Source organism: Sinocyclocheilus anshuiensis, unplaced genomic scaffold (assembly GCF_001515605.1).
Source record: "Sinocyclocheilus anshuiensis isolate Anshui unplaced genomic scaffold, SAMN03320099.WGS_v1.1 scaffold150, whole genome shotgun sequence".
Lineage (NCBI taxonomy): Eukaryota > Metazoa > Chordata > Actinopteri > Cypriniformes > Cyprinidae > Sinocyclocheilus > Sinocyclocheilus anshuiensis.
Window position 1 is genome coordinate 237108 of NW_015546025.1, and position 25701 is coordinate 262808.

General features: G+C 37.5%; 3 protein-coding genes across 3 annotated transcripts in view; 1 reads left to right on the forward strand and 2 right to left on the reverse strand.

The window, feature by feature from the left end:
• LOC107698648 (PQ-loop repeat-containing protein 1-like) overlaps positions 1 to 8072 on the forward strand; it is a 46849-nt gene extending 38777 nt beyond the window's left edge. Inside the window, exon 4 of the mRNA XM_016499718.1 lies at positions 7712 to 8072. Within this exon, the coding sequence (XP_016355204.1) occupies positions 7712 to 7919 (208 nt within the window). The 3' untranslated portion in view covers positions 7920 to 8072. The remainder of the gene's footprint in view (positions 1 to 7711) is intronic.
• A 6387-nt stretch (positions 8073 to 14459) lies between these two features.
• On the reverse strand, positions 14460 to 15968 carry LOC107698634 (potassium voltage-gated channel subfamily G member 2-like). The gene is made up of 2 exons (XM_016499691.1): positions 15942 to 15968; positions 14460 to 15416 (listed from the first exon to the last, which is right to left on the reverse strand). Exons 1-2 carry the CDS (start codon positions 15966 to 15968, stop codon positions 14580 to 14582), a joined length of 864 nt encoding a protein of 287 aa, XP_016355177.1. The 3' UTR covers positions 14460 to 14579.
• Positions 15969 to 16016: 48 nt separating this feature from the next.
• Positions 16017 to 25701, reverse strand: part of LOC107698635 (potassium voltage-gated channel subfamily G member 2-like) — a 32162-nt gene continuing 22477 nt past the window's right edge. The window contains exon 3 of the mRNA XM_016499692.1: positions 16017 to 16718. Coding sequence (XP_016355178.1) covers positions 16017 to 16718 — 702 coding nt within the window. The remainder of the gene's footprint in view (positions 16719 to 25701) is intronic.

Below are 25701 nucleotides of genomic sequence, written 5' to 3' on the forward strand. Positions count from 1 at the left end.
GTTTTCCGTCCTGTTCCGTTCACACCGCGTGTGTGTTCCGAGAATGCGGTTGTGAGTCCTGAAAATTTACGGGTGTGAGTTCGGTTACAGAATGCGGTTGAACGTAACGTATTAAGGACTCAAATACAGGACTGACGACCGTATTCTGCTGCTGTGTGAACGTTGCCAAATAATTCAAAAAAAATAAAAATACATACTGTATATCACGATTTCCACAAAAAAATAACAAGGTATGTTTCTTAAACACCAAATGGAGATTCATTAAATAAATTACATTTTAAAATATATTCAAATAGAAAACAGTTATTTTAAATTGTAAAACAGGACTGACAACCGTATTCTGCTGCTGTGTGAACATGGCCACATTCTGTTCTTTGTGTCATTCACACAAAATGCCAAACCCAGTTACACACATTGCATTTGCTTTCTTTCCTGGAACTGAATGCATTAATCATGAAAAATAAATACATAAATAATAATAATAATAAATTGATTTAAAATGTACCTTAACAACCACAACATTGTAGCTTCTCAAAATGTGTTTTTATGGTTAACAGAAATAAATAAGAAAACACCTTCTCGTCCAGTTTACAGAATATTATTAATATGTCTTTGATGTGCTGATCTCTGCTGTCTCTTGGATGTTAATGTGTGGGTGTTAGTGTGGCTTTACCAGCCTCATGTTTCTCTAGGGTTAGTCGACCAGTCGTTGTTTGTAGTGGCAACCAGCATAGTGTTGCAGTGCTGCTGCACTTACAGTATTTGTTGTGATTCTCTGGTAACTGTTGCAGGAGTCTGGCTGTTAGGCTCGAAGTCAGGATGGAAAGACAGATTTGTTTATACTGTATCATGGAAGCCATGGCAACCCTCAGCCTCCTGATTCCTGACGGTTTCCATGGCAGCTGTTAAAATTGATCACTGCTCTCTTTTTTTTATTTCCTTTTACCACAATTGGTTTGATGGCACGCACCAGCATTGCCCACATCTGAAACTTTCCATCAGTAAACCTAGTTTTTGGTTAATCTGATTAATGAAGATATTTTCTTTAGTCAGAGAAACAGAGTCTTCTGTTTTCTGTTTTTGATAGTTCTAGTATCTCTTATGAAAACACATTTTCTCTAATTTAAGGTGTAATGCAGGGAAACACAAGCATTTATTTAATCATGGTTTTATTTTACACAAATCAGCTGATTGTACTTTATCACACATTGCATGGCTACTTACCAATTGATTATATAAATTGATGTAAAATGTTATTTTAGAAGAGAGAGTGTTTTGTTTTGGGTTTTTGTGTAATTTTTTGTTTTATTTTGTTTTTGTTTAGTTTCGCCTTAGTGCTTCCGATGAAATTCTGAGTATTATAGATGTTATAAGATATTTAGTTTTATGTGAAACATTAAATAATAAATAGATATTAGTAAATAGATATTTTTAGTTATACCTTCTCATTTTATTCATACTCTCTGACTGTCATGCTAAAAATGAAGTTGTCATGAGTTTTTTATCACCTTGTACTAGGGATGTAACGATTAACCGCGAGCCGGTTGAAAATCGATTCAAATATGTGACGATTCAAACGTGAATCGAATCGAATCGTGAAATAAAAATCGTGAATCGAATCGTGAGTTGAGTGAATCGTTACATCCCTACCTTGTACACTAGCTTACACATTATTACATTATCACACTTATTACACGGCTACTTACCAAATTAATAAACATGTGGGTATGAAATATTAATTTGATTTAAAATTATTTGGGGAAAAAAAGCGAGAAGAGACATGAAACTAGCACTGCATTTCATTGCAATAAAATGTTCATTTTTAACTGGCTCAAACAATTTTCTTTCAATACTTGCCATCTTTGATGGAAATTTTTATCAGAAATGGAAAAGCATATTGCAGTGCATGATGGGATTGTTTACAGTTGTCTGCCATTTGAGGCATGCTTTTGGTCAGTAGGTCAGCTATGGGTCAAGTGATTAGTCAACAGAAGAGACAGACGGCTGCACGTGAGTGTCCTGCGTAATACTTGTTTATAGATCTGCTGTTGGAATTATTACTTGCTGCTAGGAAGGAATATTTCGTTTTCTGCCTATTTCTACGTTATATTTTTGTTTGCGTTTGTAAAACAAGCTGTCTGACATAACACAAAGTATATAATAAAGTAATTTATAACATTTGACCTTTTTTGTTTTATTTTCTCGTGTTTTTTGTTTGTTTTGTCATGTTTTTTTGTTGTGTTGTGTTTCTTTGTCTTGTTTTGTTCTGTTTTTCATTTTGTTTTGTTTTTTGGTGTTTTGTTTGTCTTGGTTTTGTTTAGTTTGTTTTTGTTTTGTTTACTTTGAAAGAGGAAACTGTGTTTTTGGTAAAAGAGTAGATTCAGGGCTTCAAATGAAAATCTAATCACTCAGTATTACAGTGTTTGTGTAAGCAGTTTTATGTTGTCTTCAGTTGTCTACAATATGAGGCATGCGTTGCGTCAGTAGTGCAACTATGGTGCAAAACAAGCTTCCCATGTGTTTAGGAAATATGTTGGGAAACAATCTTTATTTTTTCCAGTGGTTTGGTGTTGCTAGTGTGGTAAACGTACATATTTCGCCTTTAATGATGTAACTGATCATGACCCTGTGCACATCATCGCTCACACTCATTAAACTGTGCTGTTGTGTGGAGTGTCGAGTGGTTTATTACTGTATCACAGGGACGATCGCTGTGGCCCGGCGGCACTAAGAGCACTCTTTCATCTCTTTAAGCTCTTAGAGTGGCCTTTTGTCAGATGCCGTGGATCAGGCTCACTCTCAGCTCTGCTTTGAGTGTAACACAGAGCCAAACAAAGAGGAGAAAACAGTGTGTACCTCGGCTCTCTGCCTGCAGCCCCACTTGACTCCATTTCTTTTGGGCAAGAAAAGATTTGTTCAGTCTTTTATACTCTCTGTTTTCTTTTCTCCAGCTTTGTTTTGTTCTTCACACCCAGCTGTTTAGTCTACTTGAAAGATACACAGTCTTTGCAATCGATTTTCAAACTCTACTAAGTTTCAGTGTGCATATACCCTATCATACAAAAGTTTAGGGGTCGGTATGATTTTTTTTTTTTAAAGAAGTGTCTTCTGCTCACCAAGTCAGCATTTAGATTTTGATGAAAAATTCAGTAAAATTGTGAAATATTTTTACAGTTTAAAATAACTGTTTCTTTTTGAATGTAATTTAATTTGTATTTATTCCTTTAATGCAAAGCTGAATTTTCAGCAGCCATTACTTCAGTCTTCAGTGTCACAAAAACCTCTTTTGCAACATTATTGTTCGACCAATGTTTTTTTTTGGATTCTTTTTGAATGTAATTTAATTTGTATTTATTCCTTTAATGCAAAGCTGGATTTTCAGCAGCCATTACTTCAGTCTTCAGTGTCACAAAAACCTCTTTTGCAACATTATTGTTCGACCAATGTTTTTTTTTGGATGGTCAATAACGATAACTTCGAGAGCAGGGTGACCAGTGGCCGATATAATGTGATATTATACCATTATATTTAAATAACATGCATAACAGTTGCTGCAATGAAATGTAGATTTTTTAAATGAGAAATCATTGTAAAATTAGTCAATATGAAAAAAATTACTTGCACTTGGTAAACATCTGTAAAATAAACAGATGTTTGCTTTCGCAACATCTTGATTCTGTAATCCTATTAGTAATAGTGTTCTTCACAAATTAAGAAATTTAAATAAAATTTAAAAAACAATGAATAAAAAGGAACAGAACAGTAAGTGTGCTCAGAAAGTGTCATATTTTCTCAAATAAAGACCAGGTAACACTAATTTTACATTGTTGTGCACAGTGACATATGACACAAATATAACAGCGGCTAACTGCATATAGTGCAGCATTGTTTGAAATCAAGGGTTTAAAGAGTACACTCATGTCTGCATTCAAGTGCTGGCCTTCTTAGTGCTGTCAAAATAAAAGTCCCATCACTGTCAGAAAAAAACTGCTTCCAACACTTTTTGGCTGAACAAAAAACTGCCAAATATTGGCTGATATATCAGTCTTGGTGATATACTGATTGACCTTTATTATAAATGCCTTTACAGTCACTTTTGATCCGTTTAAAGTGTCCTTGCTGAATAAAATTATTAATTGTACATATATGTATGTACACTATGTAATTACCAGGTAGGGCGACTTCCTGTATCAATATCTGTTGTTGACTGGAGAAAAACAAATCTAGTCCTAACCTCTATCCCTAAACTCAACACCATCCCAAATCCTGTCTCTAATCCTGACTTCCAGCTTTCCCTGAACTCAGTTCAGAAAGCTACCATCTGATTAACAGGTTAACAGGGATATTGTTACAGTAACAAATACTACTTGGTCAAATTATATTTACTCATGTTAATGTCAACACACACCATCATACATTCAGGCTGGTTATTGACATTTAATTCACAGCAAAAAGTCCTGTAGTATGCCCCCCTTTGTTTATTACGAAACAGCAATGGTGGAACAGCTTTATGCAGGTGGAATTAGTTTTACCCCAGTCAAATAGTGTGTGTGTGTGTGTGTGGTACACACACTGAAATCCCTCTTTCATTCTGCGGCTGGAAATGAAAAACTGCTGTGCAGTTCTGCGTGAAGTTGCTGATGTACCAAATATGGCCAAACAAGGGAAGTTTGTTTATTCTCCTTCCTAAAATGTAAGCCATTCTCAGTGTTTGAATAGGTTTACACAAAGGTTTCTGCACTTGAGAAGATGCACAGCTTGAATAATTTATTTGTTTAATACGAAACAGCAATGGTGGAACAGCTTTATGCAGGTGGAATTAGTTTTATCCCAGTCAAATAGTGTGTGTGTGTGTGTGTGGTACACACACTGAAATCCCTCTTTCATTCTGCGGCTGGAAATGAAAAACTGCTGTGCAGTTCTGCGTGAAGTTGCTGATGTACCAAATATGGCCAAACAAGGGAAGTTTGTTTATTCTCCTTCCTAAAATGTAAGCCATTCTCAGTGTTTGAATAGGTTTACACAAAGGTTTCTGCACTTGAGGAGAGATCTTAAAGCTATCATTCACCCAGTACTGAAACTTATTTACTCGCCCTCATGTAATTCCAAACCTTTCTTTCTCCAGTGGAACACAAAAAGTGAAGTTTTGAAGAATATCCTGGTCACTCTTTTTGCTTTGATTAAAGTGAGTGGGACTGTCAAGCTCCAAAATGATATTGCACCATAAAAATATGCATGAGAAATACCAAGTCTTCTGATGCCATTTGGTTGAGGAAATTTAATTAGTTTTGCATTCATGTGAAAAGTAGTGATGTTCCAGTTGATGAACAGACCAGGCTTTTAAATTGGATCTTTTTAGTGATTCGCTATTTTAATGATTCTTGTCACAAAACTGAATCAGACTGATCTGGATCTCAACCCACAAACCCAGTGATCTGGTTTTGGAGGTTAACAGCTCATTTGAGGGGAATATTCCCTTGTGAAATAGTACACTTTAGCTTACTTTTAAAGGCTAATTATTACAGAAATAATATGCTTAAAAAATGAACTTTTGCTTTTGGACACTTCTTTGAATGTTAATTGCAATTAAATGCAAACGTTTTTTAATTTAAATGTAGAGTAAATGCAATTAGTTGAACTTTAAATCCACATCTTTATATGTAATTTCATAATTACTTCTATCGTCTTTGAAATATGGTTAAAGTGTACTGACATGGATTTATGATAAAGTAAAATATAATTGAATGTCATTACTATTTAAACTTAGTACATTTAAAATATATTATAACTTCATAAGTAATTGTATTGAATAACACTCTAGTTAAAATGTATAATCAATTACTATATAAATTTGACATTTTTACAAATTGCATTTTTAAAAAGTCAACTTAAGTGTGTTAAGAAACAGTCATGAAAGTGTCTCTCTTTAAATATATTTAAGTGGCCTGTTATTTCATTAATATTATCTCTTTTTTAAATACTCGTTTAAAATTTGAAGTACACTACAAGTGCATGTTCAATACAATTAGGGTTATCAGTTAATATTGACCCAAGTTTCTGTCTGTGTTTTTTTTTTTTTTTTACACAAAGCTATCTGAAGAATTGGAATATAGTGTATGAGTTGCATGGACTAGCTTTATGAAACTTGTTTTTTTTTTTTTTTTGCATTTTGCCTTTATTTTAGATAGGACAGTGTAGTGGCAGGAAGAAATAGGGGAAAAAGAGAGAGGCGGTGGGATCAGTAAAGGTCCACGAGCCGGGATTCGAACTCGGGACACCCGTAGCGCAGCGGCACTGTATGTCAAGCGCTGCCCACAAGGCTATCAGCGCCGACATGATACTTTTTTTTAAGCTTGAAAGCTTCAGTCTCCATTCATGGTAATTGAATGGAAAAGAGTGACCAGCACATTCTTCAAAATTTCTCCTTTTGTGCTCCATGGAAGGAATACTGTGAGTAAATGATGACAGTATAATCCTTTACAGTAGGATGTGTGATCTTGTACTTTTTTTCAAGTGTGAGAAGCAAAGCGTTGAGGAGAGCATGAGACCCACAGGCGGAGCAGATGGAGCCGGCCTGTGGGAACACTGTAACTGTCAGGCCTCAATGTTACGCCTGTCCTTTCCCAACTAATGACAGATATTATGAAAAGCCTCATCCTCTTTTTATAGAGGTGGTGGTTATAAAGACCAAACCCATATCACTCCAGCCACCCTCATGTCCTCTCACTATTGTGAGAAATTTTGTAGAAATTAGACATAGAAAGTGTAATTTTTAGGCAACTGAAGCAAAATCTCAAACCCTAAGTATTGAAACTTAAAGGGTTAGTTCACCGAAAAATGAAAATTAGTCCATGAATTACTCACTCTCAAGGCATCCTAGGTGTATATGACTTTCTTCTTTCAGACGAATCCAGTCAGAGTTATATTAAAAATTGTCTTTGATCTTTCAAGCTGTTTAATGGCAGTCAGCGGGTGTTGCAGTGCATCAGTCCAAAAGAAGTGAAATAAAGCGCATCCATCCATAATAAAAAGTGCCTCACATGGCTCCGGGGGGTGAAAAAGGCCTCCTGTAGCGAATCCATGCGTTTTTGTAAGAAAAATAAAAATTTTTAAAACGTAATAATCACTAATCTAGCTTGCGCTCACTGTTGTAAACGGAAGCAGTTTTGGGAGGATGACGTATGAGGTCGGCTTTGCGCATGCGCCGCTCAGAAGCCAACTGGATTCGTCTGAAAGAAGAAAGCCATATACGCCTAGGATGCTTTGAGGGTGAGTAAATAATGGGCTAATTTTCATTTTTGGGTGAACTATCCCTTTAAATGTAACTTGTCCTGCACGTTTGCCTGTTCTCTCAATTTTTCAAGTTTTTGTTCAAAACGCCTCTCTCTTTCTCAGCCCAGAGTATGACTATATAATGCAAAAAAAAAAAAACTAACTTAAACTGTGTTTTTATGATTTGTTTTTTCAGTAGAAAAAAAAAGTACACATTTACATTAGACTTTTTCTTTATATGTCATTAGACATATATCTTAAATTTGTATCAGATTGCTTAAAGATTTCTGCTAAAAAAAAAAAATAAAATAAAAAATATATATACAGTCATATGAAAAAGAAAGGACACCCTATTGAATTCCATGTTTTGATCTGCCTCTCTCTTTCTCACGTCTCCAGACTTTAATAACACTCTCTCTCGCACTTCCTGTCCCTCCAGTATTAAGATGGTGTTGATGTGGACCAGTGGAGACACTTTCAAGACAGGCTACTTCCTGTTGACTCAGGCTCCCATGCAGTTCTGGATCTGCGGCCTCCTTCAGGTGTGCGTGGACTTCGCCATTCTCTTCCAAGTGTACTACTACAGTCGCTACCCACAGAAACCCATCTCACACACCACACACACCACCAGCGCCAAGGCCCTATGAAACACCCTCGCTTCACACAATGTGCTCAAATCTATAGTATGATGCATACATCTGCATACATACAGGATCTTTATACAGTGTCCCCAAAACGTATTTGGGTTCTTAGGTCACACTTAAATATGTCTGAATGTCATAGACACACAACATCAAACTATGATGCTAGATCTTTTCTCACAATTTACTTTTTTGTGCTTCTTTAATCTTTTCTTAAAATGAATGCCACATTTTTTATGTTTTATGTAACCCTCAGGCCATCCAAGATATAGATGAGTTTGTTTCTTCATGGGAACAGATTTGGAGAAATGTAGCATTACATCACTTGCTCACCAGTAAATCCTCTGCAGTGAATGGGTGCCGTCAGAATGAGAGTCCAAACAGCTGATAAAAACATCACAATAATCCACACCACTCCGCTCCATCAGTTAATGTCCTGTGAAGTGAAAAGCTGCGTGTTTGTAAGAAACAAATCCATCATTAAGACTTTCTAACTTTAAACCATTGCTTCCGGTTGAAATACGAGTGCATAAACCATATTATTGTCCTCTCACATCAAAATCCGCCCACATATTTGTTTTGAACTGTTTTTGCTTGTAAACACTGTTTGATCTGTGCATATTTCTCTCCTGATTCAGACGAGACGACTTTTTCACTGAAATGCAATATAATGGATAGAGGATTTGTATTTTATTTGGTTTGATGTTAAATATAACTGATGGACTGGAGTGGTGTGGATTACTTGTGGATTATTGTGATGTTTTTATCAGCTGTTTGGACTCTCATTCTGACAGCACCCATTCACTGCAGAGCATCCATTGCTGAGCAAGTGATGTAATGCTACATTTCTCCAAATCTGTTCCCATGAAGAAACAAACTCATCTACATCTTGGGTGGCCTGAGGGTGAGTACATATTCAGCAAATTTTCATTTTTGTTTGAACTATTCCTTGACGTGTTCTGATTTTTTGGTGCCACTGTATAAATATACATTGAACCAACCTTTACATGCAATATCATAAAGATATGCAGTTATATTTACACATGTGCATACATTAGCTTGCTGTAGTGTTTCACGCAGTGAAGGCCAAATGAAGAGCACAGGAACAGCCCTGAGTCTTTATGAACCAAAAAAAAAAAAAACACAGTCTCTCCTTTTGGTATTTAGGAGACAATCCTCATACAGTTCACAATAAGTTCACAAATGACTTGATGGAAGTGTCTTCCCCAAATGTTATTTTTGGAGATATGTATAGCAATCCAAGTTCATTTACATGCAATCATTTCAGTTAGTATGACAAAATACTAAATCACTGGATTCATATACTGACTTTGATCTCTTAAAGAAAGTTTGACTTAAAATACAGTATTTACATCATATTTGGCATTAATTAAAAGATTTATGACTTGAAGGCCAAGTGCTTCAAACGTCCAGTCAACCATTAGTCCTGAATATGACTACACTGCAAAAAAATCACTTTCTTCAACCGTATTTGTCATTTTCCAGTAAAAAAGTTTTATGTATCTTATAAAAGTTTATATATCTTTATTATTATTATTATTATTTTTAACACATTATCATGTTTTAGCTTATGCTTAAGATTGATTCATGGTTTAATTATTTTTTTAATTTGACAAGACAATTACTTTTGTAAGAAAACAATTTTTACCTAGAGATCCTTAAAACAGGATACGTTTACATACAGCAAAGACTATTTTTTCAGAAAATAAATCCTGAATATTTATCATTTATATTTTAAATGATGCATGTTATCATGTTTTGGCTTATTCTTAAAGATTTATGCTTTTTTTTATATTTTCCCCCCCAAATGTTGGAGAATATATCTTTTCACATATATATTTTTAAATTTACTTTGTACATTTAATTATCTTTATTACACTATTTAACCTTTTGTTTTCTTGAAAATATGACAAATACTTTTTTTAGAAAATGATTATTTGCTGATTAATACTGGTCCAGTACATGTAGTCTGGGATGTTACATGCCAGTAAATGTTATGAGTGAGGTGCTGCTTATCAATATGTTAGATATGGAATTGTGCTGGGATTGTTTAACGAGGAACAGTTTGACTCAATTGATAGCATTTGATGATATATTATATATGACAAGATATGACTTCCTTTTTATCTAGATCCTATAAAGGGCTGATAAAAGGACTGATCCTATAAAACCTCAGATAAAACTCTCCCCTTTTAGATTAGAAAGACAAGAGGGTTATCTTTTAAAGGACAACAATTTTTTATTACTAACTCTATTTATTTCTGTTTTGTTATTCTATCTTTTTTTTACCTTCTATTCTGAGTTATCATGTATTTGACTTGAGCTTCATTTAAATATTGTTTCTCTTTGTGCTGTATTTTGATAAAATAACTGCTTTATATGATTTTTGTTTTTATCTATATTGCCATTATTTTAAACTGTCTTCGGTTTAATGTTTTTGCCATTGAATGCACCTGATGTACACTCTGGTTCCCATGACGATATATAGGTTTACTCTATCCCTGCACTCCATACAGTATTGATACTGTTTTTGTTTACTGCCTGTCTAGCCAAATGTTCTGTTCATGTTAAGTTGGATACTTTTGGTCACATATTGTCAATGCTACTTTTTATAGCAAGTTTTGTTAATAAACATTTTTTAAAAATATGTATGGTTATTGCTGTCATTTATATAGATATATATATATATATATAATTTAATAGATGGTTAGAATTTTTCAGTGATTTATTAAAAGCCTTTAGAATGTTTTACAGTCAGGTTCCTCCAGAGATGCTTATCAAATAAATGTAGAATCAGACATTATGTATTTAAAAAATGTATAAATGTATTTAAAAAATGTTAGAATTTATGAATAATAATCACATTTACCAAACAACATCATCTACTGTTTTTTGTTATCCCCAATAAGGCGAATACCAAAGATAAAATGGGGTTGACATTTGACCATTATTTCTCTGTAGTCTTTCTTGAAGTCTGTGGACATTTTAGCCTGTTTTTCATGGAATAATATACAGGCATTGAACCAATTTTATTCAAATAGAAACCTGAGAGTGCATTCATTACAGCTGTGGTCATAATAGCAGTGCTTGTACTGGCAGCACACATGGTCTCTCAATGCCTTTATGAGCACAGGGCTCTCGGTGGAATCAATAAGAATTTATCTACCACAACAATCTGACCCTCTGTCACACATATTTAATCACTTATAGGAATAGATGTTCAGGACACAATACTGGACTCAATATATTCAACCTACTGCAGGTTGTTAGATAGTAATACCATGCTATTGAATGATTACTATATTGGTATACCATGGTAATTACATGGTAGTCAAGAATACCCTTGTACAATGTCTAAAGACATACATTATGGTAATACCAAGGTACTTTTAATACTGTTTTTAGTAGTGAAATTATTTTTGACTTTATGGGTTGAGTAATTCCATCTGTTCTAATATGAAAACTGACAAATTAAGGACTGTTGAGGACCACTTTCCTTTCTTATGAATCTCTTGTCTTTGAATCTACATATATATTTAGCTTACAAACCAGCACTCAAGATTTTAAAATAAGAAACCTTTATTATTTTAAAGGGTATTTTACTGTTTATTACAACCGGCAGATCCTGAGACCATGGCATCTAAAAGCAGAGCTATACAGAAATGTGTGTAAATGTGTTTTCATAAACATAGTTATTGCAAATCAGCTATATAGGAGCATAAATTAAAGTTTAATAGCCTGTTTTGAACAGTGTAACACTGTATTCTCGGACACCAGAGAAAGGCTAATTTTACCTTAAAGGTGAATGCAAAATAAAATGGCAATCTTCACAGTCATACAGTTTTCACAGGTAGGAGCATCCATTGACCAGGAACTCCAGCTTAATGAAAATTCAGTCATCAGTCACCCTCATTCCACTCCCATATGATTGCCTTTCTTCAGTGGAACACAAAAGGAAATATTTAACCGAATGTTCATGCTGCTCATTTCCATACAATGGAAGTGAATGGGGACAGAGACAGTTGAGCTCTCAAATCTCTTTAGAACTGCTGCATATGTAAAATAGGCCAGTTAGTAAGAGCTATGCAGGTAAACCTCACTTCCCTGGCTTCAAGAGGCTTTCTAGTTTTTAGTGTCCTTGTTAGTGCACCTACCACCCATGCCAGTTGATAGACCAGTTTTATTGGTGCCATTACCCAGATGGGATTAAATGTGCAACAGAGGCCAGCAAGTAAGAGCTGTGTAGGTAAACCTCACTCCCAAGAGGTGCATCAATGGCTGCTGGTTTTAACGTCCCTGTTAGCTTGCCCTCCTCCAGTGCCAGTTGATGCTTGTTTGAATCCCTCTCATGCATGATGTGAGTAGGACCAGTTATATTGGTGCCGTGACCCAGATGGGGGTGAAATTCAGGGGAGTGAGTATAACAGAGGCAAACTGGTAAGAGCTGCACAAGTAAACCTCACTCCCCTGGAGCGACTCTATTTTTGTCTTTTTAAATTGACGCAACCCATATATATATATATATATATATATGGGTCGCGTCAATTTAAAAAGACCAGACCACAGACCAGTCTGTGGCGCATCTATCTATCTCTTTATATATATATATATATATAGGCTATATAAAGAGATAGATAGATGCACCACAGACTGGTCTTGAGTCCCACGGAGGAGCTCCGGAAGGATCAGGCACTGTTCAAGAACCAAATCACTGTCAGTGCTTCTGAAATTAGTGAGGGTGCTTTAGCCTTCGTGCACATCTATTTTGACATATCATATTTTGTCCAGTCCATTAATATGATTATCACTATGTCAGACATTGCACCTCAGAAACTTTGCAGCATTTACGCCACATTGGTCCTCTTAGCAGCATGAAAAACAAAACTTTTATTCAAATTCTGAATGGACTATATATAGCCAAGAAAGCATGCAAAGAGCGCTCCCTTAATCACTAAAAAGCTGTCACTCATTTCAGTTTATCGTAATGTCAGAAAATTCCGTTATAATCAATGAATCTCTCTACATGGCACAATTAGCCTAATTTCTTATTTACATTGTGCCTACACTTTGTTCATTATAATGAGAGGAATCACGAGTTTGCAGAACTCAGGACTGAACAAAAACTAGCGTTTTGAGTAGTGAGTGGACTCTGACTAACTGAAACGCATCTGATTGGCCATTTCGCCCCAGAAATCAACATGTCTGTAATATGTCTGTGATTGGCTACAATATTCAATGCTGCAAAAACAGAGCGCAAACACAAATACACATTGGATTCTGCCGTGAGGCAGCTGCTGCTAACTTTTGTTTTGTTGTTTATGTTTATTTAGTTATTAAAGGTAAGTTTGCTGGTTCCCGCCTCCTTCTTCCCTGGGACTTGAACTTTGTTACATACATACATTTTCCTTAAATGATCCTGGCGACCCATTTTTTTAAGTCTTGTTTTTTTTTTAAGACCCAAGGGTCGTGAGTGGTTGAAAACCACTGTGTTAAGGGCCTTGTTAGTGTGCTCTCCTCCCATGCTGGCTGACACTGGTTTGAATCCCTCTCAGAGCGGTGCCTGTAAAGCTAGTAAGAGCTGCACAGGTAAACCTCACTCCCCTGGCCTCAAGATATTTTCATAGTATCCTTGTTAAAGTACCTGCCTACCATACTGTGACATTGGTGCCATGACCCGAATGGGAGTGAAGTTTAGCGAGTGAGTGTAACGGGCCAGCTAGTAAGAGCTATGCAGGTTAACCTCACTCTCCTGGCCTCAAGAAGCATGTTAAGGGTTGCTGGTTTTAGCATCTTTGTTAGTGCCACCTCTCTTTGTCAGTGGTGCAATAGGACCAGTTACATTGGTGTCGTGACCCGAATGGGAGAGTTTTGACAGTGTATTGAGGCAAGCTGTTAGATAGCTGTGCAGATCAACCTCACAGCCCTGGCCTCAAGCAGTGTGTTAAGGTTTGCTGGTTTTAGCATCCTTGTTAGCATGCCCACCACCCATGCCAGTTAACACTGGTTCGAATTCTTCTTGGAACTGTGCAAGTAGGACTAGTTACATTGGTGCCGTGACACAGATGGGAGTGAGGTTTAGGCAGTAAGTGTAACAGAGGCCAGGTGTTAGATAGCTGTGCAGGTATATCTCACTCTCCAAACCTCGGTTGACGCTGGCTCGAATCCCACTTGGAGCGGTGTAGTACAATATGCTTTATGAGGGGAAGAATAAGCAAATAACTTACATTTTGCATCATTTTCTTACACAAAGTTACCTTATGGCCTTGGGAAGCTTTGAATATAATACTATGAGTCATATGGACGACTTTTTAAAATGTTTTTGGAGTTTATAGATCCAGACTCCATTCACTTTCTTTATATGGAAACAATTAGCATTCTGCTAAACATTTCCATTTGTGTTCCATGGAAGAAGAAAGTCATACGCATTTGGAGCAACATAAGGGTTAGTAAATCACAGAACATTCATTTTATGGTGAACAAATACTTTCAATAATTGTGCTTTGGACATACAGACCTGTCCATTTTAATGTCCCTTTCCCACTGTCTATTATTGTTAAGACACCTGATTACACAGGTACTATTTATGGCCGCTCACCTGTAGCTCATCTTTGTACATGGTTGTAGGATTACAGTCAGCTGTTTGCATTATGACTTTAGTGATCTCCTGACCTGTGGAGCTCCTTGACTTGCCACAGCCACAGATCTGCGGTGATGCGCACTGACTGCGGTGGTCGCTGTGATTCTATGTATTGAACTGTCAGTGTCCTGTGAATCCTCACTGTTTTGGGACTTAGTGCTGTCTTGTGAATCGGGCTTGTGCCGTGTGGCCCGACACTGTTCCTCTTTAAGCTCCAGGTAGGACCGTGAAAAAGTGTGAAATATGGATGTGACTGGGAATGCCATGAGCAGGATTCCACTCAGGATGCTGCTGAGCGCCACCACCTGGCCTGGAATGCTGCGTGGAACCATGTCACCATATCCAACCGTCGTCATTGAAATGATGGCCCACCAGTAGCTCCCAGGGATGCTGGTGAACTCCTGCTTGGCGCCCATCTCGCTCTCCGCCAGGAAGACCAGCGGAGAGAACAGTGCCATGGCCACGCACAGGAACAGCAGGAGCAGTCCGAACTCTCGAGTACAGCGACGTACGGTCAAGCCAAGTGTCTGCAGCCCCAAAGAGTGACGTGCTAAACGCATCACGTAGAAGATACGCGATGCTCGAAGAACTCGCAGAACCAATCCCACCTTCTCAAGGTAGTTGTTTCCTGAGCCGGCAGGACGGTCGCTCACGGACACCGAGTCCACTATCAAAGTGATGTAATAGGGCAGGATGGCCACCACGTCAATGATGTTGAGGGGTGTGCGCAAGAACATGCACTTGCTCTGCGTCTGGATGAAACGGAGCAGGAACTCCAGGGAGAACCAGCCCACACACACTGTTTCCAGCACAAAGATGTTGTAGCACCTCTGGGAGCACTCACCCTGCGAAAGAAAACATAGGTTAGTTGAGCTCAGGGTTTTAATTGATGATCAATTTATAATTTTTTCCTGTGTCCTCACTTTTAGTTTCCACCCTCTTAGTCTATTCTAGCATCCGTTTAAATGGCTAAATGGCTAAAAATGAACATTCTGTTATTAAATACTTACTGTTTCAAAACCCAGAAGATTTTCATCATTTTCAGAGCAGAGACATATTAATAAAACCTGATAGATTTCTGCCCTTTTATCGAAAGTCTAAATAATCAAAACTTTCAAGCACAAAAAAGGTCATAAAGGCATTGCAAAAGTAATCCATGTGACTCCAGTGGTTTAATCAAAATTTAATGAGGCAACGTACACATGCCTGGCCAAAAAAAGGCGCTGTCTCGATTTAAATAAGCAAATATAAAGATTTTAGGATTGAATCATTATTGCAGTGATTAATATGTTTCGGTCATGTTGTTTGTTTGGCAACAATTCTTTTAACCCTAACTGATGCAATGTGTAGCTTTTTTTTCTCTCAAAAACAATGTTGGAAGATGTATCCATGTCCATATTCCAAGATGACAATGCCAAGATTCATCAGGCTCAATTTGTGAAAGATTAGCCACAACAGAGCCCTGACATTAACCCCATTGAAAGTCTTTGGGATGTGCTGGAGTCGACTTTAAGCTCCAGGTAGGACCGTGAAAAAGTGTGAAATATGGATGTGACTGGGAATGCCATGAGCAGGATTCCACTCAGGATGCTGCTGAGCGCCACCACCTGGCCTGGAATGCTGCGTGGAACCATGTCACCATATCCAACCGTCGTCATTGAAATGATGGCCCACCAGTAGCTCCCAGGGATGCTGGTGAACTCCTGCTTGGCGCCCATCTCGCTCTCCGCCAGGAAGACCAGCGGAGAGAACAGTGCCATGGCCACGCACAGGAACAGCAGGAGCAGTCCGAACTCTCGAGTACAGCGACGTACGGTCAAGCCAAGTGTCTGCAGCCCCAAAGAGTGACGTGCTAAACGCATCACGTAGAAGATACGCGATGCTCGAAGAACTCGCAGAACCAATCCCACCTTCTCAAGGTAGTTGTTTCCTGAGCCGGCAGGACGGTCGCTCACGGACACCGAGTCCACTATCAAAGTGATGTAATAGGGCAGGATGGCCACCACGTCAATGATGTTGAGGGGTGTGCGCAAGAACATGCACTTGCTCTGCGTCTGGATGAAACGGAGCAGGAACTCCAGGGAGAACCAGCCCACACACACTGTTTCCAGCACAAAGATGTTGTAGCACCTCTGGGAGCACTCACCCTGCGAAAGAAAACATAGGTTAGTTGAGCTCAGGGTTTTAATTGATGATCAATTTATAATTTTTTCCTGTGTCCTCACTTTTAGTTTCCACCCTCTTAGTCTATTCTAGCATCCGTTTAAATGGCTAAATGGCTAAAAATGAACATTCTGTTATTAAATACTTACTGTTTCAAAACCCAGAAGATTTTCATCATTTTCAGAGCAGAGACATATTAATAAAACCTGATAGATTTCTGCCCTTTTATCGAAAGTCTAAATAATCAAAACTTTCAAGCACAAAAAAGGTCATAAAGGCATTGCAAAAGTAATCCATGTGACTCCAGTGGTTTAATCAAAATTTAATGAGGCAACGTACACATGCCTGGCCAAAAAAAGGCGCTGTCTCGATTTAAATAAGCAAATATAAAGATTTTAGGATTGAATCATTATTGCAGTGATTAATATGTTTCGGTCATGTTGTTTGTTTGGCAACAATTCTTTTAACCCTAACTGATGCAATGTGTAGCTTTTTTTTCTCTCAAAAACAATGTTGGAAGATGTATCCATGTCCATATTCCAAGATGACAATGCCAAGATTCATCAGGCTCAATTTGTGAAAGATTAGCCACAACAGAGCCCTGACATTAACCCCATTGAAAGTCTTTGGGATGTGCTGGAGTCGATTTAACACTGCCTGTCCATAAAAAAAGTTGCACACTGTAATAGCCTCAATAACATTATGCATTCATTGTGGCATTGTTTCGACACCTTTATCCAATGTCACAACATTTATTTCCATCAAGAGCTGCATTCATTTTTGGCTGAGATCTTGTACTGACAATGTCGACTCCAGCACATCCCAAAGACTTTCAGTAGGGTTTAGCTCAGCACTCTGTGGTGGCCAATTCCTACATGAAAATGATTCCTCATGCTCACTGAACCACTATTTCACAATTTAGGTCCAATGAATCATGAAATTGTCATCCTGGAATATGTACATGGGTTCGTCTTCCGACATACTGTAGTTGTTTAAGAAATGAAAAGCTATGCACTTGCTTAGGGTTAAAAGAATTGCAAAACATACAACATGCCAGAAATATATTGATCACTGCAATAATGATTGAATCCTAGACTCTTCAGTATTTATTTAAATCCAAATTGTGACAAACACATTCATTTTAAAAATTAGAGAATTCAAAAGCTATTGTATAACTTGAGTGACTTTTACCGTAATTACTTGACTAGCATCCACTTGAAGTCTGCAGCTTGATTTTAGATAAATACACTTGTTTCTGGGAAACTGTACTTTGAGTAATTCGTAATCATAAAGACAAAAAAATTTCAAGAATGCTGAAGACAAGGTTCTTGGAGACCAGACAGATTTAATAAAATTTTTAACACATTGAATATACTCTGAAGAGCAGTGAAGGTCATCACTAAATTTCTGTCATGACAACTCTCGGAGGGATTGGCATGGTAATGTACATGACAATGTTAATGTATTTGGTCTTGGCGGAATAGATCTGCTACGCTGCTGCTGCTGCGGCAGAGCAAGTACCGAGACTTGCTACTGCCAATACATCCACAACATGCTGTTGTGAGCATGTAAGAAATATTGCTGCTGCAAATATAACATACATGAAATAACCCCCATATAGCATACATGAATCACCTCGTAGCAGATCTATACAGGTGGAGCTGGGGAAGGTGGAGGGTTTCTGAAGCAAGCTGCAACTGCTACAGCAAGCACTAGTCATATATTTAAATGTTGAGCAGCGAGCTCATTGGCTACCGATACAGGAGAGAACCAATCAGCTGTGCCATGTGATAATGATGTCGTTAGGTCAGATTGAGTTAGACCTATCGGACTGAGCCATCTAGAGTCTCATGCCAGAACTCTGTATGTGTGAGCGAGAATGGAACAACAGCGAATGTGCCCAGAACTGGCCACCCACCAGTGTCAGGTCAAAAAGAAACTTAAGGCAACTCTAAATGACTTTTAATTCTCCGACTGTGCATGAGGCAACAATACATACACACATAGAAATCTAGCATGAATAGAAGGCCTTAGAGAAGACAGCCTTTAACTCTAAAGTTTGCCCAAAGGCCAGACACAATTTAGATCAGTCTGGCTTCAGTGCTACAGTATGTGTAAAGCACACAACACAATACACTTAACACCCCCTCAGCAAAGAGCAGTGGTGGCACACATGCTTCTATATAGCAGGACTGAAAAACAGGGGAAAAAATCCTAATAACTCATTAATACATTATTACTGACACAGATACTGCAACCTGATTAGTGGATCAGAGAGGCATTTCTGCGAGAATTCCACAGCGGACCTTTACGTCATCCTTGAGCTGTTTGACGCATAATGCTGTTCCTGAGGGTACAGACTTGTACAATCCTTCAGGTCATGTTTAATTACAAATTACTCTGGGGAAAAAATAATCAATCCACTCTGAAGCCTTGATTGAAATGTATTAATGAGCTTCATCCAGACAAATCAGTTTTTCCCATCACGGATCTGACAGGCAGTTAGAAAACTGTCTAATTTATAAAAGGTTTCATTTTCTATACAAGCCCTGCATGATCCCCAGCTTTCCCTGAAATAATCAGTTTTTTGCAAGCAGTTAATGAACTACATTAATATTTAAAGGTATAATTCAATGTGATTATTTCCTAATAATGAAAAGAGCTGATGAAGAGAATGTTTTAGTTGTTATTTGTGGTGTTCCCAATTTAAAGTACATATGCAGGTACTAAGCAGAATGTTCATGTTGCTTGTTTCCACACAGTGACAGTGAATATTGATACACCGTTTACTATTTTACGAAACTATCATAGTTAATGAAGCCCAAGTGCCCCTACAGGCCTATTATGTGAAGAGTAGGCTGGTGAAATGAAAGGACTTTATTATATTGCCAATTTTGATAATTATGCAGCTTAATGAATGTCTCTTCTGCTCATCAAGCAGGATGCATTTATTTGATCAAAAATATAGAAAAGGTGTAATATTGTGAAATATTATTACAATTTAAAATAATGTTTTTCTATTTTAATATACTTTAAAATATCATTTATTTCTGCAATGCAAAGCTGTATTTTCAGCATCATTATTCCAGTCTTCAGTGTCACGTGATCCTCCAGAAATCATTCTAATATGCTGATTTGCTGCTCAAGAAATAGTTCTTCTTATTATTTTTTAAAAGACTTTAATGTTGAACTGGACACTGAATTAATGGCTGCTGAAAATTCAGCTTTGTATCACAGGAATAAATTACATTTTGGTATGTATTACAATTAAAAGCAGTTTTTTTTTTAATTGTAAAAATATTTCACAATATTACTGTATTTTTTGATCAAATAATGCAGCCTTGGTGACCATAAGAGACTTTTTTCAAAGCTTCAAATTAGTGTAAAATTACAAGACGTCTTATAACACAGTACAACACTCATCAACAATAACATCATGCTGATTTATTATCAATATTGGAAAAAGCTGTGCTGCTTTTTTTGTGATTCTTTTTTGGGGTTCATTGATAAATAAAAAGTTAAAAAGAACAGCACTCAAAACAGAGATTTTGCTAACAATATAATTCTTTACTATCACTTTTTATCAATTTAACAAATCCTTGCTGAATAAAAACGAATTTATTTAAAAAAATAAAACATAAATACTGACCTCAAGCTTTTGAACGGTAGTGTATATTGTTACAAAAGTGATATTTTAAATAAATGCTGTTCTTTTTTTAACTTTTCAGAGTTAAAACAGAGTCATGTGGAAACAGTAATCCGTAATCCAATGTGTGTGTTTCTGATATTTCCCATTTTTCTTCACAAGCTGTGAAATACATTTTACAGTGCGCACTGTTCAAAGATGTAATAGTTGTGTCTTTTTTACTTATATTTTATTTTTGTTTGTGATTTAGTTTAGTTTTTGTGTATTTTGTTTCTGTAGAGTTCAGTTAAACTCGCTGGAATACTTGATTCTGGTCAACTGTCAAGTATATTAATGTTAAACTGTATCATTGTGAGCTGCCCCAGGCAATCAGTTTTCAACATAGTGCTAGTTTCATGGCTCTTGTAGCACTCTGTGCTCTTTCCTCTAATATAACCAAATAATTTCAACTTAAATCAATATTTCATGTCCATACATCCATCCATTCATTCAGTTAGTTAGTTAGTTCGAAGGAGAAAAACAAGCAGTATGTAGTGTTATCACTGATTTACTATTATAGTGTTTGTTAATATTTTAGTAACTTTGTTTTTTAATTTGTCTATATAGTTTTATCAATTTTTATTTATTAGTTTTAGTCTATTTAGTGTTAGTAATTTTAGTACTTCGTTAAACTAAACAAAAAATGTGAAATGTTGCCTTGGCAACTAACTTAAATAAAATAAAAAGTTTAAGTTAGTTTGTTAGTAAGCAGCGGTAAAATAAGTGGGATATGGTGTTATTAGTATACTTTTATAGTTTTTGTTAATATTTTAAATTAATTTAAATTATTCTGTTTTTGTTGCTTTAAGTTTAAAGTTGTGTAGTTTGTTATTTTTATTAGTTTTTGTTCTTTAAAAAAAAAAAAAAGTCTATATAGTTTTATTTATTAGTTTTAGCTAGTTTAGTGATTTTAGCGCTTCAAGTTAAACTGAACAAAAATGAGAAATGTTGCATTTGCAACTAGTTGAAATAAAATAAGTTTGAGTTTTTTTTTTAATGATTTTATTTTATTTTATTTCATTTCATGTTTATTTTGTTTCAAATAATGAAAATGGGTTTTTTTTGTTTTAGTTTTTGTTATAGATCATGATAATATTATTTAGTTCATGATAAAATTTCATGTTTAATTCTAGTTTTTCAAGTTGTTTTAGTTTTTATATTTCAGTTAGCAAAATAAAAATTACATTTAGTTTTCATTCTATAATATAATAATATAATGTAATATTAACAACTACCTTGATACAGGCTAATGTGTGTGTGCGTGTGCGTGTGCGTGTGCGTGTGCGTGTGACAGAGGTAATGCATTTATAGTCCATTAGGTCAATTCTCTGAAATGCTCTTATGTTGTGGTTTTATCGTTTTGCTTTGATGGGAAGCTTTTTAGATGAGGGCTTCTTTTTCCTCTTTTTCTCAGTAACACACTGATCAAATTAAAAGCAGACAATTACAGCGCCCTAATCTGATGTCTTCATCATGCAGCAGGATGAGCTGTGCATCATTCACCATGATTGATCACCTGCGCTGAGCCAGCACTTTCCTCAACAAACACACACAAAGAGACCTGTAATGCATTTCATCAGTATTACTTAGCATATGTTCAGTTAATTCACTTCACTGAGCATGAGATTCACTTCACCTTACCTGTCACTCTCCCCATACAGTATAAAACAGTAAAGCATCAACTGCATCATAATTACTTTCACAACCAGGCACCAGCATAACTCTACATTTAGTGTTCATTAATTGGTTTATAACAAAATCAACCTACTGAGAAATGTGACTACAATGGCATGGTCAAGACATGGTCAGACCAAAAATTAAACCAAAGAAAACACCATAAATTGAAAGTTTAAATTTATTTAAGAGATGAGGAGAAACAGTCCCTAAGTGGTACTGAGCTTCAGAAAGACCCAAGGCCCAAAACAACAAACAAAATCAGTCTAGAAAATAAATCAATATAATTAACCTAACAAAATAAATAAATAAAATAAAAATACAAAGAACCTTACCTAACTACTCTTAACAAAAACAGAGAACAGATTTAAACAAAAGGGCATGTCTCTCCTACACTAACCACACATTAAGTATAAAACAGCATTAACAAATGCTAGCAAGAATCTTTGGTCTGCCGGCTGACGCGGAGTCCATGTATCAGCAGCTCACTTCTGGATAGCGGAAAAGGCGTTTTAAAAGGACCACCAACTGAGCATCCAATAAACACTGACAAGCGGTGCCACAATTGGCAAATCATCGACAATCTAATAATTCAAAAGACACACAAAGACAATAATAAGAACATAAAAACAATTACAAAATACAACAAAAAACACATAACGTAACACTAAATATATATCATAATATCATAAAGATAATATTTTTGCTATATAGCTGATGGGTAAACAAACGAAACAAAACAAAACAAAACAACGACACACATTTAGGCAACATTCAACTTTACAGTGAGGGTCAATTTCTTTGAATGGCTGAACTCTGTAATTTTCTTTCTTTTTTTTAATAATAAAAAAACAATTTCAATGTTTTTTTTAAATATCAGGTAGGGGTAAGTTGTTGAACAAAACACAATATGAAAACATGACAAAATAATTTATACAAAGGAAATAACCAAGGATTATTATTATTGTTATTTAAATTTTTCTGTTAATGGTGTGATGAAGTATCTCGGCATTGTAATAAATGAACTAAAATATTTTTGATTTGATTTGATTTGAACAATTTACTTCTCTCTCCCTCTTTTAACTCTCCTCCCCCTTTCTTTATCCATTAGTTTTCATATTCAAACAAATGGTTTCCACTGCAACATTTTGCCCCATATATAGTGTGACAACATGCCCCACGTTTTAAATAAACTAAAACGTTTCGCTGGGCTTTTTTATTGTCAAGATTTTAAGGTATGTGTCTTTACAAAAACGGTCCGGTTACTTATGTAACCTCGGTTCCCTGAGATAAATGAAGGAGCGTTGCGTTACTCACGCTACGGGGAAACTCCTGTTTACTCTGATACTGAAGCCTGATTTGATCACGTTCGTGTAGCTGCACGAACCAATGGCGCTTCAACCTGCCAAAAAGGGTGGAGCCTCCTGCTATATAAGTTGGCCCTGAGTGCCATTTCCTCAGAATCTTGACTGAAGCGACAGTCGTCAACTTGAGTGCAGCCTTAAAGCATGGCAGCCTACGCAACGTTCGTTCCCTTATCTCAGGGAACCAAGGTTACGTAAGGCTTGAGGACGACTCTACAGTCGTTAGGCCCAAACTCAAGACATGAAGCACTGACTGATAGTGCATGCAGGTCACCCACTGGCTTGACCAAACCTAAAGCCAGAAGGAGGACAGTCTTAAGCGACAGGGACCGCAAGTCTGATGACCTGAGGAAGCAGGGCAACCGGGGAAGAAGTCATACAGGTGAGCGCTGAGCCAATCGTGGGCCAGGGCATCTCACTGCTTCGAAAAATAAATTGGACAGTGAAAGTTGTTTTCTGAGGCGAAGAGGCCCACTTCTGCCCTCCCGAAGACAGACCAGATAATTTGAACCTTTTGGGGATGTAGTCTCCATTCTCCATAGTCTCCATTCTCCGCTCAGCAAGAGGAGTTTGCTCTGTGCCAATAAAAGGAGGCGACAAGCCAACTTGTAGAGGGAGCGTGACCTGAGACTTCCTTGGCAATTTATAAAAGCTACCATCATCATGTTGTCTGAACAGACCAGGACATGGTGCCCCTTTAAGGCCGGCAGGAAGGTTTTTAAGGCTAGAAAAACCTCCATCATCTCAAGGCAATTGATGTGTAAGTGTTGCTCCAGGTTTGACCAGGAGCCTAACACCAGTCTTCCCTCGTACAGAGGCATCTCTTTTGGAGACATGACCACCTTCCTTCTGGAGGTCAGTGCCAATGGGATGCCTTGGACGAATTTTCCAAGGGGCCACAACTCTGATGCAGCAGTGGGTTGAGCACCTTGAGATGAAAATGCCCCAGGCTCCAAGCATGGGACGGTCCATGGGCTTTGAGCCAATACTGAAGGGGCCGCATTTTGAGCAGGCCTAGAGGAATCACAGAGGAAGCAGCCGACATGCGTCCGAGCATCCTCTGGAAAGCCCTGAGAGGACATGAAGTTCCCAGCTTGAAAGACACAGCTAGCTGCTGAATTATCAGGGAGCATTCTGGCGTAATCCATGCGTGGCTAGCCGCTCCAGGTGGCTAAGCAGCAGTTCCCGTTCTGATCTGGTTAAAACCAGCCAATTGTCGAGGCAATTCAAGATGCAGAATCCCATTTGTCTCAGAGGGGAGAGAGCCGCGTCTACACACTTTGTAAAAGTGCGTGGGGCCAGAGACAATCCAAATGGCAGGACTGTATACTGATAGGCCACTCCCTCGAACGCGAATCTCAAGAATGGTCTGTGATGGGGAGCTATCTGGATGTGAAAGTAAGTGTCTTTCAGATCCACCGATATAAACTAGCCCCCGGGGAATACTTGCGCGAGGATCTGTTTCAAAGTCAGCATGTTGAACGGCCGTCTCAGGAGCGAGCAATTCAGATGCCTGAAATTGAGAATGGGCCTGAGCCCGCCATATTTTTTGGGAACGAAGAAGTAGCGACTATAAAACCCAACTTGCTGTTTGCTAGAGGAACCGTTCCTATGGCTCCCTTTGCAAGCAATGTTTACACATCGGACCGGAGAACGTGAGCATCACTGTCCCGTAGCAAAGTTTGAATAATACCTCTGAAGTGAGGCGGCCTGCGAGCGAACTGAAGCGAATAACTTTGTTCTATGTTGTTTAGAACCCAACTTGACACATCAGGGATAGCTTTCCAAGCCTGAAGCCAGATGACAAGTAGTCTGAGTTTTCTGAGTCACATTCGTGGTAATGAGGAGAAATGCTCTTTTGAGTATGTGGGTCCGCTATCACAGCAGTAGTTTATTTTTGCACGCGCTGAATGGGGAGGACGAGCCCAACTTGGGGGAAACCCCACGCCAAACCGCTCAGCAAACCCATCAACGGCAGGGCCAAACAGTCCTTTGGGAGAGGCTGGCGAATCTGGGAAGGCAACCTTGTCAACATCCCTAATCTCGGTTATATTCAGCCAAAGGTCGTGCTCCAGCACCACCAAGTTGGCCATGGCCTTGCCGATCGCCTGCATGGATGCGCTGCATGGGCTTTTAACCCCAGGGCCAATGGAGGGCACAGATGCACAGCGTCTGCCTCTTCCAGATGGGGAACTTGCTGTAACCTCATTCTTCAGCGCCGTCAACAATGGTGAGAGTGGCAGA

Bases quoted from the DNA above. Each gene is read 5' to 3' on its own strand.
- LOC107698634 (XM_016499691.1), bottom strand. From the start codon at position 15,968: ATGGACATGGATACATCTTCCAACATT. The intron at 15,417-15,941 runs GTTTTTGAGAGA...TTTCTTTCGCAG, and splicing joins TGGATACATCTTCCAACATT to GGTGAGTGCTCCCAGAGGTG.